Genomic DNA, 20,978 nt, shown 5'->3' with positions numbered 1-20,978 from the left:
CGTCACAACACACGATACAAAACATGTACCACCCGAACCACCCCCTGGGTGGTTGTTTGAACCACCCCGTGCGCTCGCTCGCGTCCTCTCTCTCTCTCTGCGCACCCCCTCACACCAGCGCTAGTGTGCGCTTCTCGCTTTCGCCGAGCAGGAAGTGAGGACAGAGCCTGAAGTCTCGTGTGGTGTCTCGTGCTCGTCCGTGCGCTCGTGGCTTTATTTCGCCTTGGCTGATGGCTTGATGTCGCGTGCCCGCCAGTTTGCTCTGGACTCTGTTCGTGGGTGAAAGTCCACTCGCCTGTCGCCGCGCCATCATCGGATTGAATCGTATCATACATCGTCTCGTAGTAGCAGGGATTTGATTCATCCATTCCATCGAGCTCTAGGCCGTCAAGAGCGCAACCCGTTCTGTTGTTTAGTGCGCCATCGAAGTGTCACTTGAGAATTGTCAAAATTGAATTTTCCGAGTAATGGCAAATGGTACCAAGTGCACACAGGTCCTCTGAAAGGCAGTGACATCAGTAGTGTGTGTGGGTTATCTGGATACGATTGGTTTAACCATTGTGAAGTGTGTTGCAGAAATAAGCTACTTATTCGGATCCCTATATGTGACAGAAGTGAAGCCATCGGGGCACCACTCATTGCACTCGATTGGGTGATCTCATTCAAATTTAAGGCACTGCAATCGTTAAAACTGGCAATTGGAATCGCATAAAGTAAGCCTCGCTGTTGCTGTCTGGCCGCTCTGCTCGTATTCCTGTTCTCTTTTTGGTGGTGTTTCCAAAATTGCATGCAACATGGGGTGTTTTTTCCCTGTGGCGGGGACAGGTATGGGATAATCAATTCGAAGTAAACTAGAACCAGCAAGGAAACGCAACTGCAGCAGGACGACAAGGAACATATTCTAAAAGAATCGAATCTTACCTGGCATTCAAAATTGATTCATCATCTTTGGGATATATTTATGTAAGTATGCAAAAATCGGTAGAACTTTTATGAACGGCTGCTTGATGCAAGATCTCCTAAGTGATACGCCTAACATTTGTTATCTTATTGAAGAGGATATACCCCTGCTTCCTCTGAACCATGAATATGCAATTGCATTGACAGCTTTTTTCCTTTTGTTGGGGGTCTCTGTATTATTGTCAAGCACACAGGCGTTCGATGGAAGGCCAGATGATAGTATGGAACGGAAAAACTGACAATGGAAATCCATCAGATTTAATTTATTTCAACAGCATCTGTTGACTGTTTCAAACGTTTTGTTCTCTTTGACAATTAAAGTGGGTTTTTTTCAGGCAACATGAAAAATTAAATTATGAATAACTTGATAACGAAGTGGGACGACGACGACAGCTCTGTACCTTGTATCCCCAGTCATTAATTTATATGTACCCCCTTCCATGGTACATTTTTGCTAGCAACTTGACTTTTTAATAAACGAGTAAGAGAGAGCAACGCGATTAACTTCTCTTTAGCGGATGCTTGTCTGCTAAATTAAAGAAAGTCAACTCGGAAACGGCGGATAATTGGAGTTTACTCGCAGCCAAGGACTTTTGAAGTATTTTTGACTTGTAAGGGGTTCGAGCTCCCCACCCATGGGGGTACACACACACACACGCTCTGTGCGTACCGAAAAGTATTTGAAACAGTGTTTAAGCTCGACATAGCTTTTCCGCGGTTTGCAAACTATTAAAAAGTGAGCAAAATTCCTGGTGTACGTCCACCCAAGCGAACCGCCTGGCAAGGAGCAGGGAGTGGGGTCTGGGTGTGTGTGTGTGGTGTTGGTCGGGATGATTATCCCAAGTTTTGCCAATATTTCCCTGCTCCCCGAGGTCTGGGCCGTACTCTTCCACTCGTAGGAGTATTCTAAAAGTCACAGAGCTGTTATGGGGAAAATCTATTAATTAATTTTAAACTAATTTTCTTAAAAGCTAAGCGAAATGACCTCTCGGAGAACTACCAGAAGTGCAATCGTTGTCCAAGCAGTTGAAAGAAATGCAGGCCTTCGATTGTGCTCAAGTGCCACACAATTAAATTTAAATATTTTCACACTGAAACTTGAGACGGAAACACTTCGTGATGAAGGATTTTCCTGTGTTAGGTATACATTTGCACGCCCCGAGTGCATTTCAGTTCGAGATCTTTGCTTTGGCTACTTTAAATCAAAACTTGCGTAGCATGCAGACGGAGGCATGCCCCAGTCTCCTTTCAGTTCATTCCAGTGGCTTGGATGGGGATTAGCAATTTGTTAAGCCAACAATTTACTTAGTTCCGTAGGGCTTCACTTTGGTAAGTTGTTTGCATTTCGCAAGGGAATTGCTGTTCATTTTCAGCACCGAATGCAGAGGCAAGGATATCCGATGACCACGCAGAATGGCATGGCATGGCATGCCAGACGCATTGCACGGCTTCTCCGTCATGTCATTCCCTCTGTTTAATTGCAATTATACACCCAGTACACAGCCATGAGTAGAGCACAGAGGGTATATGGTATTTACAAAGATAAATGAAACGGGAAGAAGTTCACATTGTTCAACTGATCATCTTAAAAGCTTGCAGAAGCTAAAGCAACAAAGTTTTGCTTGGCCATCAACATTCGTTCATTGCTTGGAGGGAAAGAAGAGATATCCACGCTGCTGCACTTTTATCGTAGCTTTCGTGACCTACCGTACACATGCATATGCATCATATGTATATGTGTGTATGCATGCATGTATGCATCAGACGTGCATATGCACTGTGCTTTTGTTCGGCCGCAAACTTTCGCTCTCGCGTTTATCTGTGAGAGAGGGAGATGGCAAGAGATAAGACATGCATAAACATGTCCGACTTCAAAGCAACGTTTCGAGACGCAAACGCATGCATGGCTTGCACTCTATTCGCAGCTTTATCAGTTCTCTCCCGGTTCCTCATTAAAAGCGTGCATAAAGTTGAAGTCAATCAAGACGTGTTCCCAAATATTTTGTTCTTGCAAAAATATGTATCATCATTTAATCATTTATTAAAGCTGTGAAAACATATCATAGTAGAACAGTGACGGAATTATTTATTAATAAATTTTTGATGCTAGTCCAACGAAATTAATCATACTCGAACATGCGAAAGGCAAAGTAAGTGATTTATTGAGCAAATTAAGACAGAGCAAGTTCTAGGCTCGCACACCGAAGATCGATGGTTTTATTTTGGCAGGCATACAACAATAAGTGATTCGTTTTGATTAGCAAGATGATTCAAGCAGCTTCAGATTTCACAGATAATTCTGAAATTAAATTCATATATTCGGATAAGCAATACTCTCGGAAAAACTCAGAGACAAAGTTTTCTGCAGCTTCATGGTATTTAATTTCAAATTGGATTGCTGCTTGAGTAAAGGATGATATCCGAGGAGCTTTTATCCTATAATCTTCTTTGCATTTCATTTCCGTATACGGAAAAATGTGCGTAATTAAACTGAAGCCGGATTCAGAGTTTCATTTTGCAATTTATGCGACAATGTAATCCGGCGGTAAGCGATTATACGACTGTACTCTGGGAGTGTGTGAAGAGTGTGTGGTGGGGGTGCCCTTATGTACGAGTATTTCCGTCTCTGTCAACAAAACAAACACACAACACAAATCTATGCTCCTGTGAATGCTTGCACCTCCAAATAATGAAAATAATCAAGGCAAAGGAACATGAACAGGAACAGGGACAGGCACAATTAGACGGAGAGGCACTCAGTCTCAGTTCCCTCCTTGACTTGCCGTCAACTCGGTAGGGAGGAAGGGAGTGTGTCACCTTTGGGGTTCAACAAACATGGGGATTCCCACTCTGCGACTCAGCAAAATACTTCCTAATAAAAAAATGCAAATTTAATTTACTTTCGGTTGGCTGTTGGCTCGTGGCAAACATAAATCGAAGTCAACGTGGTGCTCCAACACTTACTCACTCCCCTACCCTCCTCCCCACTTCTCCACTCAGCCACGCAACTCCTGGGGATGCCCATGCCTCCACTTATTAGACTTCCGCTTCCTGGATGTGGATGGAGAGGTTCTCTATTGCGTGTCATAAGCCTCTCTCCCTCGCTGCCACCTACTCCCCCAAAACAATTTTCTCATAAACAATTTTGCCTACGAACCTGGGGAGCAGTAAGATTGGATTCCGTTGATGGTGTGTATGAGGTGTGTGTCTGTGTGTGTGTGTGTGGAGGCGCCACACTTCGGTCTACATCTGATGTATCTGTCCGCAGCACGGAAGCGCGTGATGCTGCACGTAATGAGAACCATTTTTATTCAAATTAGATCCATTGCCGGCCGCTTGGCACAATTATGGCCGACCACCAACACAGCTGGCAGCTGGGAACTGGGCTTCTGGTCCATTGGTTGGCCCCATGCCTCTGGGCCATGGCACTCCACTGCGCAGATAAAGTAATGACCAGCTTCTGGCTGATTACTTTTCCACGTAACGCACCACACCTATTAATCGGGGAATCTTTCAAAATTTGTTCATTTAATCTGTCCCTTCCTTTGATTAGAGAGTGCTTTTATGGAGCAGCAAATATTCACGCTACACATGCAAAGAACTTAAGAACTTCAAGATTCTGGCACAAGATATTAGCTCTGTTTTCACCAAAGCATCCCGCTTACTCCAGTTCTGGCTGTTGTTCCAAACAGAGTTGGTTTCAGCCCACGCTCATTATCGTAATGGACGAACGCTCTGGTGGAGGATTGGTTGGGGTGGAATGGGATGGCAAATGGCGAATGCGCATTCCATTAATCATCCCGAGCAGCCCTGCTACGCGGTCCCTGAAACCCAACCACAAAATCAACAGCAAATGAAGCGAACGAAAAGGCGAAAATATAGCCGCTTACAATTTCAATCTCACAGCATTATTCAAAACAGCATTGCAGCCGTTATCGGGTATTAATTTCAAAAATCCCCAAAATGTTTAATGGCTCGATTTGTGGTTGTTTAGTGCGTAGATTCGTGAATAGATACTCTGAATGTTTAGTGTAGAATTTAGCGAATTTAAGCCCTCATTGTCATCGCGTTTTGTGTTTACTTCCGTCAGAATTATGTTTGCAGAAATATTTCTATATGACACGAACTATGTTTGTGTGTTCCCACGAGAGTAATTATTATTATTGACTCAACATTTGCTCTGTGGAAATCCCACATTTTGGTCACGCAACATGTCGGCCAAAGCAGAAATCAATCAAACCGAATGGCAGCAACTTATTGTGGGTATAACATCGAAATTCTTCTGCGAAAAAAAGTTAACAAGTATTTGTGTCGACTCATTATATTTTGGGGATAAAATCCTTTGGGCGTGCTGTCTGCTGTCGATTAATGGATTCCTTTCGCTTGGCGGCACTGGCGCCTCAAAGGCTGCCTGCCATAAAAACTGACAAATCAAGCTCCAGCTGTTCCAGCGTCAACGACATCAAATATAAGGATGCGAACGAGGAGGCGACTTGTGGCATTTTGCGCAGCGCAAAAAGAGACAAAAAGGGAGACTCTCCAGACCAGAGCCGGAGATTGCAAGGGAGTGTTGTGTCGCTTCAATACAGGACTCTATGGAAGCGTTATGCAAATATGTATGAATATTGTGCCCCAGTCGATAAGGGGCCGAACCCAGCGCCAACTTCTATCTTGAAGCGCTTCTGGCTACTGTCTGGGCTTGCTTCAATCGGAAATCAACTTGGGGAGTTTTTATTTCGTGACCCTAATATTCGTATACGCAATTTATATTTTCGTTTTTCTTTCTGCTGATTTACAGATTTGTTGTCGCAGCCCTTCTAACGCTATGTGGGGGCGGAATTATCTATTTAGGCCAAAACTAAATTGACTACAATTCATTTTCATGCAGCACAAAGTTTGGCATTCCACACAGCTTTTATGAGGGGAATCCGGCACGTGAAGGCTCGTAATTTGATTGGATTACTCGTATGTATAGTTGACTCAGTTGAAACACTCGCGCCAGATGGTAAATTATGAATAGATAAACCATAATGAGAGGGAGTGGAAGAGAAGATGGGGAAGAGGTCATGGAATGCCGAGACTGGTGACAAGTTTCCCCAATAGAAATGGCATTTGATTATTTTGTTTGCTGTAAGCTACTTTTTCCACAGTCTTAAACTGTGGAACACAGAAAACTTAATTCTTATTCTTCTGAAACGCCTTTAAACTCATGATACTCCAAGAGGCATATCCCATTCCCTTACTGACTGCTAATGAGAATTAATTGCAAGACTCCAACAAAAGTTCAGGGTGCCATTTGTGGGTCTTCCTTGTGTTTTGGTCAAAGATACTTCGAGCATGTGAATCCCTTTTTGTACTCGTCTAATAAACCCCCTAATTGGATATTTGGCGTCATTGATACGACTTCCCCTTTCTGGCAAGCATATTGAGACGCTCCCGAAAATACAGCGACAACTGCACGGACTCTGCCTGGAGTTGTGTGCCTCGGTCTGTGTCTGCCCAACTTTGGAGCGGCACGAAACAAAGACGACAGCCACAAGACACTCGCTCGAGGGCGGACTAGGGGCGAGCAGCTTGCAGTGCGGACGACAGGAGGCGGACTCCGACAATGTGGCTGACTGATTTAAGTGCACATTTAGTTTAGAGGCAGCAGAGAGGCGGATGCCAAGCCAGAATCGGAACGAACACACCCACACTTAAGCCCCCAAAGGGGTCGGGCTCTAGTCTGCATTCTCAGAAGCTTGTGGAGGACTGTCTTAGATTGCGGTCTAGTCGCTGGGAAGTTTCCTGGGCAGACGTCGCAGACGTTTATTAAAGTGACGTTGGTAGAGCCAGACTCTGGCTGTGGCTCTCGACAAGTTTACGACGGTGCGAACGCCAGGGTCTTCAATTATTAAGTAGCACTTGCTGGCTGGCTGGCGGATAGGAGGAGTCATATTCGTAGTCGGCAGGGATTGGGGTCGGTGTCGACTCTCTTTAATGTCCACCTGCATGCAATCCAGTCGTTGCCCCAGGGCGCTCGCTTGAGTAGCTTTGTTCGTGTAATGCATTCCATTTCCATATGGCCGGGCCTCTACCTGGAACCTCTCTTTCTCTCTGTGTGCTGCATTCGTCCTGAGGGCCGTCTGCGGTGGATAAGCTCTTTGCACCTCCATTCTAATAAAGTCGTGCTTTTATTTACTGTTGAGGCTTCATGCGAGCAGTTCTCGCATGATGAGGTACCCTTAGTTCTGATGAAAGAGTTACGAGCCACGGCAGGAGCTGGAGCAGGAGCTGGAAACTCCAAAAGGAACTCCCAACCCACCACCCACAGCTTGGCGCCAACGTCAATGTCAATTGCATGGGGCACGCGAGTGCCTCTGTTGCGGCTAGTCTTGCGGAAAATGCCACCAGCGGAGATGCAGTCTGGAGTTAAAATTGCTTTACAATTTTATAAGCGAACCCAACATACTCGTACGCTCCACTCCCAGTGGATTGGATGCACTCTGCAAGTGTTGGGAATATTTCTATCCATCATCGGGTATTTTTCACTTTGATTCGACCATTTTTATGGTGGGGATGTTCAGGAATCTATTGATGCTATGAATCTGCATAAAAATGATTTGCTTGTGGGAGAAAACTGCATTGAAAAAACTAAACTAAGCAACAACTTTCCCATCCTCCAGCTAACTTCAAGTTGCAGCTTTTCTGACAGACAATTAGTGGGAGCTTCCAAGAACGGAGGAAGACACACATAGGTGAGGATAGTTCTTTTGTGTTAAAATGGAATTTAAATACTTGCCTTTCGTGGCTTTCGTTTTGCTGCGACAAAAAGGGTTGACGTGCCATGGAAATCATTGTAGTTAAAGTCTTTGTGGTTTCGGTGTCAAGTGCAACGACAACTAAGACACCGTCGTGCTTGCCACATTTTTGCTCTAGCTTACCCCCTTTGAGTTGCATTTATTTTTGCACTGACGGCTTGGGTCAGCGGTTTTAAAGTGGGTGAACCGAGCAGCTGATGAAACTGCAGAGAAAAACAGCCACAAAGAGGTAGAAGCCTCTACAAATGTTGTCCCAAAATAAATTGTAGTTTAAATCTAAATTTATATTTAAATCTACTATGAAGTCCACTATCCTCTGCTGTTTTAAGCGTTTTAAGCGGTTGTACATATGTATGTAGATCGAGCGATTTCCAGTCAAAGTCCGCTTTCGATTTTGTCCGCTCTTGTTTTTATGCACTCGTAAAAGTTGCATCCCTCAGTGAATCCTTTTAGCCGTGGCCTAATACCCATGTACCTGCCTGTTTGGCTTTGCTTTTGCTTTTGCTTACCATCATTTTGGATGAAATGAGGACAAGCTTGTGTATGGCTGTGGTCCAGGTTGGGCAATTACAGCCCAGGGGGATTTATTATTTGTAGTTTTAAGCCCATTTGCCAGAGAGACCAAACAACGTTCCTTCGTCGCTCATCGCTCCACTCCTCTCCCATTGAGGCGAGACTTTGAACCGCATGCGGGCTCTGGCTCCCTCTCCCCTCCGTTACCGGACATGGAAAACCCTGCAAACTCAGCTTGTTCTCAGCCTTGTCCATTGATTAAGAGTAAACAGAGCATGTAAATGTGTGGATATGTATTCAAAATCTGCATTTTTCCCCTTTTTCCTTTGTGGGTGAATTTTGCGCATTTTAAAGTTTCTCCCCAACGGAGCTACGACGAGTTCTCGTCTGTTCTCTGCTGTGTGTGTGGTTGTGTGAGTTTTCCATAGACGAGGAGTCACCCCCGGCGGAGTCCGTGCAGAGTTTTCCCTGCCCACAAAATATAATGAATAACAGCACTCTGGCTGGGCTCGCAGGGCGGAGATACTCTGCCGTGGCAGTGGCAGAGGCAGAGGCAGAGGCGAGGGTGGAATTGGTAGCGTAGCCAGACGGCAAAAACCAGTCAGGCAGGGGCATTGACATGTAGAGCCGTGTCGCACTGCCCCCTAGGTCCAAGTCCAGGCACCAGGCATGCACCATAATTTTCTTTGCCGCAATCACTTTGATTTTCCACGCTGCGACGATTGGGAGGCCTGTGCAGCGGTCCCGGGCTCGGGCCAGGCGAGCGATTAGCGTCCGTGGCGGGTGGCGAGTGTCGACTGGCTGGCAGGATAATGGGCCATGCAAAGGTCCGCACAGTGCAGTTAATAGTTTTCCGATGCCATCCACCAGCCACCCTCCGATCGCCGACAGCGACATCGATAATCATGACTGTGGGCGTTCCCCTGTTGCACAGTGGGGGGCCAGCGCAAAGTTTAGCAAATTTTTGGCAATGAAAAGTGTGCGCTCCGATTGCTGCTTTCATTTTCCACACTTTCTAAATGGGATGGAAACTGATATGCGCTATAAATAAATTGTAAATAGCCCTCAGGCAATGCCTTATCCAATAATATTTTTCCCATGCAAAAGTTGAATCAAATATTGCCAAGAGCAACCGAAAAGCGCATAGAAAAGGCAACACAGAATGCACAAAATTAAAGTGTCAGAGTTTGATGTGTATCCCAATCGTCTGGCTGTAGACAACCCACAAATTCGATGGAGCTTACAGCCAGCAATCGCTTGTCCCTCCACTGAGAAATGTTCGTTCCAATGCTCACGGACTGGCGGACAGATGTGTCATGTGGAGTCCCCTGGCAGGTCCGACTCATTAGCGCGAAAGGCGTGCAATGTGCCATCTGCCTATCGGTATACGATCCGTGCGTGTCCGTAATTAAAGTTACACTCCTACGAGAGCGATAGGATGGGGTGCGGCAGGGTCCAATGACGTTGGCAGATTTCGCTAATGATGAAGGAAGGCTGCAGCAAGGGGTTGGGGGTGGATTTAGGCACCTGGAACTAGCTACAGAACTTCAACACTCAAACTGGCATAAAGTTTATGGTTGATTCAGTCATCATACCCACATATTAAGGGGCTGCCGATGATGAATGGCCACACCTGGAGCTGGAGCAGGGGCTGTGCAGCTGCTTGCCTTGCTTCAGAATGTGTTATACTCGTATTTGTACGAAAGTTATTTAATTATGGTGAGGCAGCAAACACATCGAAACACACAACACATCTGAGTGGTCTCGGCACTCCACCGATGGCTTGTGGATGGGTCAACAGAACGAATTGATAACTAATACTTGTCCAGGGCCACAGCAATGTGGCGTTAGCGTCCATCTGTCGGCTGCAGTCAAACTAATGGACGAAAATGGAAACGAAAGTGCCACATAAAAGCTAAAATTACTCCACAAATTGAAATTGAAAATGTCCTTTGACTAAACGCTTGTTAAATGTGCCATTAGAGAGATAGTTTCGAGTGCTTATACCACAATAATTTACAAATTATGGACACTATGGCAACAATTGTGCTCCCAAATGACACATAAAGCGAGTTATTTTGGGCTTTCTGCCTAAACAGTGTCTGTATTATTGTTATTATTACTTTGAAGTGAGAATCATAAGGAGCAGGCTCTGCCCTGGCACTTGGAATCACAATTTTGCTTAGTTTTATGTTTGTTTTATTTCGCTCGTGTTGGACTGGACGGGGCCATAACTTTCATGAAATTGCATTGAATTGTGAAAATAATCGCCATAAAAATGCTTCGTGCACGACTTGTAATTGGTTTAAGAATTTATGAGGGTTGATTCTGTTTTTGATACCCAATATTTTGATGGCTCCAAGGGCATATTGTGGGTGTACGACATATAAAAGAAGTTGGTAGAGTCAGGAAGGTTTTTTTGATACAAAATATGCCTCTAGACTATGTTTTATATATTTAACATGGATCTGGCTGAATGGGTTCCATGGGTTATGGTAAAACTTATACATTTCCGATGAAGAATCAAATATTTCACCTTCCAAATTCCCTTTCAATATCTCGGGAAACGGGTATCTTTTAGTCGGAATGTTTTACCCCAACAATTGGTTCTTGATTGCTGTTTTCTTTTGGGGCACAAAGGAGTTTTCATATACAAAAGCATACAATACACGTACCTACATATGAACAACAATCTCATTCTCTTATGTATGTAGATACACGGTCTAGGGCATACATGTGAGGAGGGTTTTTGTTTTGGCTTAGGGGGTGGCTGGGTGGCTGGGAATGGGGAATGTTTTATTGTCCGAAAGGGGGCCGTTGACACCCTTTGCTGCTGGCACTTACTTTTAAGGTTTTTTTCAGTTGAGTTGTCATTTGTATTGTTTGCCTTGCACGAGTACTATCATCGAATCGAAAGTGACTTTTTAAGCTCAAACGGAAAGCGGTCCAGACAGAGAAAAATGCCAGGACTGCTGCTGATTCATAGCTAATGCTTAAAAGAACTTTCACAAAGAGTTTGGAATAAGTTTTGGTATTCCATTAGGCATAATATTAGCTTCGGGTGGAAAAAATTACATGAGAGCTCAGGGAGTAATGGGGAGAGCTTTAATGGGGGAAAAAGATGGATAAAGAATCCCAAATCGAAGAGTAAAATATTATCTAACGTACCTACGAATATTCGTCCTTAATTCTGCTTTGGTTTCCTTCAAAAAAATGCCCCTTTGGGCAGAGAGGAAAGCAGAATCTTGGGCATACGCTCACCACTCATCAAACCTCTCACAGTCCTGTATTCATTTCGGTTCGTTTATCTTATTTTTGCATTAGACTTTACCTGCAATTGATTTGTGTGGCTCTCTCTTTCTATTTGTCTTTCAGAATATGTCCACGAAACGGCACGGCACCTTCTTCCTCCAGCGATAAGAGCTAACCAGATGCCAGCCATTGTGCCCCAATGAGGGATAACAGCCAGCGCCCAGCTCCAATTGCTCCCGGCTACTGTCCCAGTGCCGCTGCGGCAGCAACCCCAGCCAAAGTAGTGACAGCAGCAGCAGCTCCGGTGGACCCAATCCATTGACTAAATTGGGGGCACAAGGCACAAATAAAACAGAACAAAAGCAGAAAAAATATGAAAGAGAAGATGGCAGCGAATCGCAAGCGAAAGAAGACAATCGGAATGATGGCATCAGGCCTCGAATCAGTAGTCAAGTGGAAAATTATTATATCAGCCATAATGTTGCTGCTCCTGCTGAGTGAAACAAGTGAGTGAAACTTTACACCAAACTAGACTGCAAGGCAGGGAATATACTTAAGAGTAGAGAATCTAATTTAAAGTCGGGGAACCTGTTTCCTAGTAGGTTAAAAGTAGATCCATTTGTTGTGTGTATTATTAAGTCAGTAAATCAGTAAACTTCAGTACACATTCAGACCCTTCCAGCTGCAGGGGTGAGTGTGGCATACTCGATAGCCTTTGTCTCCAAGTGTCACTCAATTAAACAGACTTTGACATGGGGTTTAAGGATTTCTAAAATCACACACATACTTATAACCCACAGAATGCCAAAGGGTATGGGATGTTCGGTGTGCCGTAACGCAGCTTTTCCTGTTGCTTTTGTTTTGTCTCCTTAATCCGTAAATGGGAGAGCTGTTGTTGTGGCTCTTCTGTTTCCATCTCAATTTACACCACCAGAGGGACGACGACAACGCACACAAAAGCTGAATGAATAGCTTGAAAGGGGGCCATGAGGCGGAGAGCGGAGTGCGGACTGGGGGGAACAAGAAATGAATTACAGGGATTTATAATTTGTATCTCTCATCTCTCTTTTTCATGCGGCGCCTTTGCTGTGGCTTCTGTTCGCATTGTGCTCCGCTCGGCCTCTGTCTTTGGCTCGATTTCGACAAAAGGTCACGTGCTGGCGGTGCGAAAAGGTCGCCTGATGTCCCCGAGCACATTCACTGCACTCAGCGGGGACCTGCATGTGCAGATTCAGTTCAATGGAAACGACACAGGGCCGCCTGTCACGCCCCCACACTTGAGCAGCGACGAACGAGGAGCACCGCAGCAGCACAAGGAGCAGGCGATGGAGAGGGACTCCTTGACGAGCAGGAATACCATAATGAGCACTTTAGTCATTAGCAAAATCATTGATGAGGTCGTGCCCTCACCGGAAAAGGGCTTGGCGTCAGGGCAGCACGATGGCAGCAGCAGAGCCAGCAGCAATGGCAGCCAGGTGCTGCTCCAGCGGAAGCGCAAGGAGGTGGTCCAGAACATACCCCTCTTTCCGGATCCACGCTTCAATGTCACACAGGTGACCGTGCCCTGTCAGACCTTCTTGTTGGGCGGCCTCTACGAGATGCAGGTTGTCAGCAACCTAAAGACCATATCGGATGCACCCTCAAACGTGGAACGAGGAATCAGCAGTGAAACCAGACCCACACTGACAACGACAACGCTCGTGCCAGCGCAGGACGAGCGGCTGCAGCAGACCCTCGATGTGCGGTGGCCCAGTGCCGAGATGATCGTCAGTCCGGTACGCCTGCGCACCTACCCCAAGGCCCCTGTGGAGGTGACGCTGCGCTTCCCCGAAGTCAATTGCGATGAAGCGGGGAAGGTTCCCGGGCTGCCCGAGTTCTGGCTGGAGCTGGTCTACTGCGGCAAGGAGCGCAGCTGCATCCTGAATGTCTCCCGGTCCAGCGTGCTCTTTGCCGAGCAGGTGCGTGGCTTTCCCAAGAACAAAAGCCTGCATCTGGGCTGCCAGCTGTTCGGTCTGGCCGGCAACTACGCCGTTCAGCTGCGGCCCATGGTGGCTGCCCAGAATGTGCCCACCACACGGCGGCTGCTCAGCGTGGACTGGAGCGATGAGTTTGTCTTCAATGTGTATGCCAGGAGCATCTTTCCCTGCGATCCACACACGGGCATTGGTGTGTTGTACGAGTATCCCGGCTGCATTCTGGAGCAGGGCGATCGGGTGCGTCTCTACGCGAAGCTGCGCGCGGATGTGGCCTCCCTGAAGCCGCCCACATCGCTGCACTACGTCGCCGAGCAGCGGGTGGTCAAGAGCCAGCACTCGCTCTACTTTTCCTGCGAACTGTTCTCCGAGAAGTACGTGGAGTATTGCTTTGTGTACGTCAGTCAAGCAATCTCTGGCGCCGTGGCAGATGTGCGCATGGACTGCGTTCCTACACTGCCAGTCAGCGGTAGGTTTTTCCCTCTATTTTGATGGAGTTTCACTGAACTTACAGCTTCATCTTCTATCTGCAGATTCCGATACTGGTGGCTGGGGTGCATGGAGCGAGTGGACGTCTTGCTCCACCAATTGCCTGGGAGGAACCCGCAATCGCTATCGCTTCTGCGACTCTCCACCGCCGCGCTATGGAGCCAAGTTCTGTGAGGTTTGTACACTAATAAGATATCAAATATCCAACAACATAAATAGCATAAAACTAGCTTGGCATTTGTTGAGCATCTTAAAGGGCTTTCCGAGCTTAATGCCATGTAGTTGATTGTCAAAGTTTGATTGAATGCTTGAGGGAATGATTAATGCAATGCTTACATCTGTACATTTGTATCGAGACTCACACGGAATAAGTGCTAAAGTTTAGGCATTTGTTTTCCTGCTCCTGCGGGGGGTATTCTTTCCAGTTTAGTTCGCAATCCACTTGGCTTCCCTCCCTATTCCCCGCAGCATAACACGCCCTGCTGCACTCTGTACAACTATTTCATTGTTTTTGTTCGTCTGTACGGCAAGGGGACGACTCCATTTGCTATCTGTGTGTGGAGGCCTGTGGGTGTGTGTAGGGCGACAGCATGCGGGATTTTACGGCACTTCCGACAAGTGCGCGGCAGCAGCGGTGTCGGTGTCGTCGGCTCACTTCATCGTTTTTTGTTTCTTTTGTGGGGAAACAGTGCGCGGAACAGTGCGCCCCCCTCCTCAGCCCATGCATTTCATTATCCGAAAACTTCCGGCACAGATAGGAGCCGGGACACATTTGTTCACAGTTTGCCAACTTGTTCAGAACAATTACAGGCCCAAGTTTTTAAATGTTTGCCACACTTACTACTGCCAGTAGGTGTAGATCCACAGCGTTGCCTTGCCGCTGGCTGTGCAGCACCCGGAACAATGGAGGGGCATAATGAAAGGGAGTACATTGAATGGGTACAGCTAGCAGCCTTTCACACAAATACAAAATAGTTTGCACTCCATAATTATTGTGACAAGAAGCAATGAACTTTTCCACTTTATATTTTCATGTTTTTATTTGATGCTACGAAAAGTAGTCCCTACGGCTACCATGGGAACCTAGAAACCTCTTCAATTAGCTTTAATAATTGTGAAATATTTATGCCACAGTTATAGTTTCCGTTAGCTTTGGAGTAAGCGAAAGCTTTCCGTGTTTATTTATGGTTTGGCGAGCTTTTGCTGCAAAGCTCATAGCCTTGACAACGCTGGAACTTTGTTGCTTGTTTAGGAATTTATTGAATTACTTTACTCAAACGAAACGGCAGGAGTTCCGCGTCACCTCTGTCATTTCGTAGCTGAATCAAATGAACAATCAAACAAAATTCAAACACACAATTTGGAATTAAGTAAAACGTAGAAAATCCATCAACATGCCGCCAAAGAAGAAAGGAAAAAAGGAGAAGAAGGATCCCAACAAGATTACCATGGTGGATCGTACCTTCTATGAGCTGACCATCACGGATCTCAATCAGAAGTTGGCACGCCTCCGTTCACATTTGTCCACCCTGGACGAGTCGAACATTGTGCTGAACGAGAAGCTGAAGGAAGTGGAGATCGATCGCACGGATGTGGCCGCTCACCTGGAGCGCACGCTGGCGGAGCGCAACAATTCGATCACCGAGCTGGAGGAGCGACTGTTGGAGATCACCAAGGTGCGGGATGAGGAGAACAAGACAGCGCAGGAGAAGATTGGCGACCTGGAGGGCAAGTACAAGGCCATGCATGACCAGCTGACGTCCGAGATAAAGCTGCTGAATGGCAAGCTGAATTCGCTGGATGAATTCCGCATTCAGCGGGACATCCTGCTGGCAAAGTTCGATGACCAGGAGGCGGATCTCAAGGAGAAGGAAAAGGAGCAAAAGGAGGCGCTGTACAACATGGAGCAGCGTGCGGTGGTCGAGAAGGATGCGTTGAAGAAGGAAGTCGAGCAGAAGTTACTCCAGGTATCCGAGGACTTTACACGCTCCAGCGAGATCCGCAATGCTGGCTACACGCGGCGACTGATTCGCGAGAACATTGCCCTGCAGAAGGAGATCGATCTGCTGGTGATGTCACAGATCAAGCTGCAGCAGCAGTACACCAACCAGAAGGAGAAGCACAAGGAGATCGAGGAGCAGTACAGCGCCCTGGATCAGATCAAGAATGAATTGGTGCGCAATTCCGTGAACAAGATCAAGATCATCGAGGGACTGACCAAGAACTACGAGAAACTCAAAGCCAAGTACGTGGAGGTGCTGCGGTACCGCCGGGCCTACGAGGCCAAGCAGCAGGCGGAGAAGTGTGAGCAGGTGAAGCAGAAGGAGGCGGTGGGCAAGCTGCGCACTCTGGCCAAGCACATGGAGATCCTCTCGCTGGAGAACAAGAACATGGCAGTGGTGCACGATCAGCACGAGATGGAGATACAGCGCCTGCGTGGCATGATACAGGAGATCAAGGTCACGGTGCGGGATGCCATCATAGCCGAGAAGAGCGTGAAGCTCTTCCCGGAGCGATTGGTTGTGGCGGATGTCGACGAACCGAAGGTCATCGAGGATGTCAAGGAGGAGGCAGTGTCCCTCTGCAAGCTGGCGCGCATCGATCTGCTCTCGCAGCTCATGAACATTGTCAGCTCTCACTCCGAGGAGCTGCCGCGAACTCCGTCCGTGGTGTCCATTGGCAGTGCCACCTCTTCGCTGTATGCACCCGGCAAGATGGGTTTCATGCCTCAAAAGCCCAAGGCTACGCCCTACGAGATATTCAGAAGCGAAGTTGTCGATCAGCAGGTGGATCTCACACTGCCCGACCACCTGACGAAGCAAAAGGACCAGGACAAGGACGCTAAAGCCCGACGCCGCGGCGACGAGCCCTCCATCATTGACGTGGAATTCGGCACCACGCTGTATGTGTCCTCCTCCCGCGAGGACGATCTCATCGAGGCCGAGGAGGAGCCGCTGGAAGAGCCGGAAGGCAGCAGCAGTGATGTGTCCATGAAGAAGCCCAGCAGCGAGGGCAGCGCACCACCACCAGCCGCCGCCCCACTCCTAGTCTCTGTGGAGGATGCCAAGACGAGTGAGACAAAGTCCATGCGAAGTGCCGAAAGCATCACGGGAGTCACTCGCACATCCGACATGGAAGAGATCGTGGAGGAAGAGGGAGACTTCGATATTAATCTCTTCTACTAAGTATTAAATAATATTTTGTGTTTTTCGTTGATCAGCAAATAAAAATCTTTGTAAACTGTAAAGAAATGTTCATTAAACTTTGATTTTACTCCCGTAACTTTTGAGCTAATGGAAATCCTTATCTCTCTTGCAGGGCGCCTCCGTGGAGACAGAGAAATGTGGCAAGAGCATTGCCGATACCTGGGACTGCATCTACGAGACCTCCGGCAGCACGATGAGCAAATCAAACAACTCGGAAGTCAGTCAGGAGATCGGACCCGGCTGTCGCTGCGGCTGCATTGTGCATTTGGGCGCCTCGAAGCCCAAGCGGATCATCGCGGGAGCCACTCAAAGCTGCCCGGGACGCTCCTTCTGGCTCATACAGGTATGTGTGACCTTCCCTGACCCCCACCGAAACTTGAATCAAACCCACTTGACCCCCTTGACCGTTGGACACTCTAGATGGGACGAAAAGTTTCTTTCTTTCAAGAGGTCTGCTCTGCGGCAATAACCATAAAGCTGAACAATGCCAAAATGCCATTCAGAAATGTGCTGGCCATGAATAAAATTCCTGTACGCCTCAGATGCTGCCGGCCGCCGTGACAAAGGCATTGTAAGTTAATGTTGCATGCCACAGAGATGTTTTTGGGGGTGGCACAGACAGAATTCATGCATAATAAATGCCCCACTGCCAGTGGTATTGTCAAGTCCATTACAGGGCCCGTCCGACCCCAAAACTATCAACGTTTCAGGAACGAACTTTCTCCTTGATTATGTTTAATACAATTGGGTTGATTAGACCACCAATTGGCACGTTCACGCAGGCAGGCAGGCAGGATGCTAGAATCGAACTTCCGTTTGAACGTAGATAAAACATATCGACCCCAATTCGAAGGGGCCAATTACATTCGTACTCAAAGAAAACTCCTCTATCCTCAGGTGGATGGTGAGGAAACCATTTCCCTTGTGCTGAGCTTCCTTCGCCTGCCCTGCGCCTCTCAGTACATCAAGGTGCGCGATGGACCCTCGCTCTCATCCACTTTGCTGGTGGAACTCAGCGGCGGCGGCCTAACTCTCAAGGGAGCTGTTGGCGAGGGCGGCCATGTCTACAACCACATTCCCGTGGTCATTGAGTCCAGCGGCGGACAGCTCTTGGTGGAGTTTTCATCGGGAGAGGCAGCCAACTCGACGTCCGCCACAACTGAGGATGGAACAGCCTCTGCCTGTACTGGCGGGTTTATGGCCAATGTTCAGCAGCAGCTTCGTAAGTATTTTAGCTGAAAATTCCAACTGCAGTTTCAATTTGAATGCCTCCATTCCACAGCTGGTGCCAGGGGAGCCAACAGCAGTGCGACGCTCATTGCGGCCACCAGAATTTCGGGCAAGAGCCGCGCCATCCACCAGAAGCCAGCGATGTCACGTCTACGCTTCACCCTGGTCCACCTGAGTGCCATGATCTTTGCCAGCATCATCATTCTGATAAGCGCTCTCCTCGGAGCTCAGTATGTGGTGCGGTATCGGAAATATCATTTGGCTGTGGCACTTCGACAGGACGAAGGATCACGCCTGCACACGCCTCGGGCATCGCTCAGCTCGCTGCACGGTCCACCGTCCCGTGCCACATCGACCACGACCCTGCTTTCCGAGGTTATTTATCTGGTAAAGATGCGACCCAAGCACCATCTGCGACACTCCATCCTCCGGGAGAGTGTGGACGCTGAGAACATGAACCTCGAGACGGAGTTTAAGGACGCTTGCCCCAATGGCTTGCTGGTCAAGGGGTGAGTACTCATGGAGGACCATTCCCCACCGAAAGATTCTAACATTCTATGCTCTCTCTCCTTCAGGGAACCCATCCAAGAGCTTGGCAGCTCCGCCTCAATGCTGACGTTGCGGAACGAACGATCCTCGCCTGCGCGATCGCTGGATGGTGGCAGTGTCATCGGTTCGCCTTCGTCCGGTGAGGCTGTGCTGTCCTCCAAAGCGGACGACGGTGAATGCTCACCAGAGGCGCACATGCTGCCGGACAGCGCCAAGGACTCGGAGTCCATTATATCCTCCGGCATGAGTTCCCTGTGCAACAGTCCGCCGATGAACAGCAAGCGGATGAGCAAGTACTCGGATCGCTACGATGCTGTCACCCTGAAGCTGCTCTCCTCCCGATTGGATGAGAGTCTACAGGATGCCAGCTCGCTGCATTCCGTGTCCGAGTCGCTGCGAATGGGTCGCCTGGGCTCGCGCAGTGTCAGCTCTTCCCTGACGAATGTGAGTTGGTACTCGTTCATTTAGGTTACCCAGAAATCATAGCTACAGCTAAATAAATATCCTCATTGCAGGGCTGTTACTCTCCTGCCGCCAGCGTGGTCAGCACTGCCACCATTCGGACGACCAGCAATCCCAAGGAGTCCAAGGAGAAGCAGAACCGCAGGAAGCTGCTCGCGCGGCCTGGCTCCGAGTTCTCGCTGGGGAATCAGGAGGAGCTCGAGCTGGACTACTACGACTACAACGTGATCAACGCAGGCTCAGCACCAGGCTCGTATCTGGGCATGGATCCGGCCTACTTGGTGTGGATACCGCCCTTCGAGGAGGTGGCCGAACGTGACGACGAAGACAAGACGCCGGAGCCGCAGCGGGAGGAGGCAGAGCCGCTGTACGAGGAGATTCAAATGCCGAAGTACGGCCACTATCTGAGTCCAGCCAGCAACACAGAGTCGAGCCGCTCCCACACGGCGGACAACACGCCCAGCTCGGAGGAGCGTTCGCCGCCGAACAGCGAGCTCGCCTCCAAGGCCACTTCCCCCTGCGAGACGACTTCCACTGCCCAGAAGAATGGAAAGCAGCCCACGCCGTACATGTCCCGTAAGCAGCGACGCCACTCCAAGCAAAGATTCCTCTCGACATGCTCCCTGGGCACAGGCGTTGCACCAGAGCACGAGATACGCACCGTCCGGACTCACCCGAGTGAGATTGCCGCCGTGCATCAGAAGCTGGAGGCCGACTCGGAGCCTAATGACTCGATGACCGGGTCGTATGTGGAGAAGGAGACTGCCTGCGAGAAGTCCACGAACGATTTGCAGGATTTCCTGGCACTGGATGACATACAATTCGCGGACGAGAGTGGCAGCGACTATGAGACGGTGACGCTGAAGCAAATGACAGCCACAAAGGAGTCCAGAATGGGACACGATGATCTGCAAACGAAGCTGCGCTCCAAGTCGCGGGAGGTGTCCGTGTAACAGCAGAGACGAGTGACGAGTAGCGAGTGACGAGTAACGAGTAACGAGAGTATTATGTACATATATAGGAACAGCACAAATAATGGAGATTACTTTTAGCCATAGCATTTTTAGGATTCTGTAAAGTACGGGTACACATTCACATACATATGACAGCAGGATAAGAAACGTAGACCACCTTGGAGTAGGATTAGAATACATCTGAGAGTAAGTCTCTAGTCTCACATTGTAAATGTAAATATTGCAGCTAAGTTTAAGCTAATCGCACACAGATACGACCCACAATCTGTTTTTATTATTATCCATCTTTGATTTAGAGAATTTAGAGCTATGGCCTGCCCTTTGTGATCCTTATTTACAGCTTTGAGTGCATTTAAACCAAACATTCTAGTCAAAATTATACGATTACTGTGTACGTAGTGGAAATTATTTTTGGAACTTAAAGAAACGAATCAAAAAATAAGTTTAATTTGTAAGATTTTTGTGCCCCTGCCTGACCTCTATGCTATGATACATAAACACAACTTGTACGATACATAAATTATATATTAAAATATCGTTTCTATTTCAAAACAAATGCCAGTTACGGAA

The 20,978-nt window shown here is 47.9% G+C and overlaps 2 protein-coding genes across 2 annotated transcripts; both read left to right on the top strand.

Moving 5' to 3' along the window:
• Positions 1 to 253: 253 nt before the first annotated feature.
• On the top strand, positions 254 to 20,831 carry LOC117894748. The gene is made up of 10 exons (XM_034801959.1): positions 254 to 963; positions 11,649 to 12,031; positions 12,675 to 13,967; positions 14,032 to 14,162; positions 17,306 to 17,536; positions 18,091 to 18,415; positions 18,476 to 18,932; positions 18,999 to 19,416; positions 19,488 to 20,383; positions 20,428 to 20,831. Exons 2-10 carry the CDS (start codon positions 11,899 to 11,901, stop codon positions 20,429 to 20,431), a joined length of 3,888 nt encoding a protein of 1,295 aa, XP_034657850.1. The 5' UTR covers positions 254 to 963; positions 11,649 to 11,898; the 3' UTR covers positions 20,432 to 20,831.
• Positions 15,367 to 17,187, top strand: LOC117894752 (cilia- and flagella-associated protein 157). Its single transcript, XM_034801966.1, has one exon. It carries the CDS (start codon positions 15,382 to 15,384, stop codon positions 17,170 to 17,172), a length of 1,791 nt encoding a protein of 596 aa, XP_034657857.1. The 5' UTR covers positions 15,367 to 15,381; the 3' UTR covers positions 17,173 to 17,187.
• Positions 20,832 to 20,978: the final 147 nt, after the last annotated feature.

Source organism: Drosophila subobscura, chromosome J (assembly GCF_008121235.1).
Source record: "Drosophila subobscura isolate 14011-0131.10 chromosome J, UCBerk_Dsub_1.0, whole genome shotgun sequence".
NCBI lineage: Eukaryota > Metazoa > Arthropoda > Insecta > Diptera > Drosophilidae > Drosophila > Drosophila subobscura.
Note: the sequence above shows the minus strand (reverse complement) of the source record. Positions and strands in the feature narration are given on the sequence as shown.

Coding starts and splice junctions, on each gene's coding strand:
- LOC117894748 (XM_034801959.1), top strand. CDS start 11,899: ATGAAAGAGAAGATGGCAGCGAATCGCAAGCGAAAGAAGACAATCGGA. Junction 12,032..12,674: donor GCTCCTGCTGAGTGAAACAA/GTGAGTGAAACT, acceptor TTTCGACAAAAG/GTCACGTGCTGGCGGTGCGA. Junction 18,933..18,998: donor AATGGCTTGCTGGTCAAGGG/GTGAGTACTCAT, acceptor TCTCTCCTTCAG/GGAACCCATCCAAGAGCTTG.
- LOC117894752 (XM_034801966.1), top strand. CDS start 15,382: ATGCCGCCAAAGAAGAAAGGAAAAAAGGAGAAGAAGGATCCCAACAAG.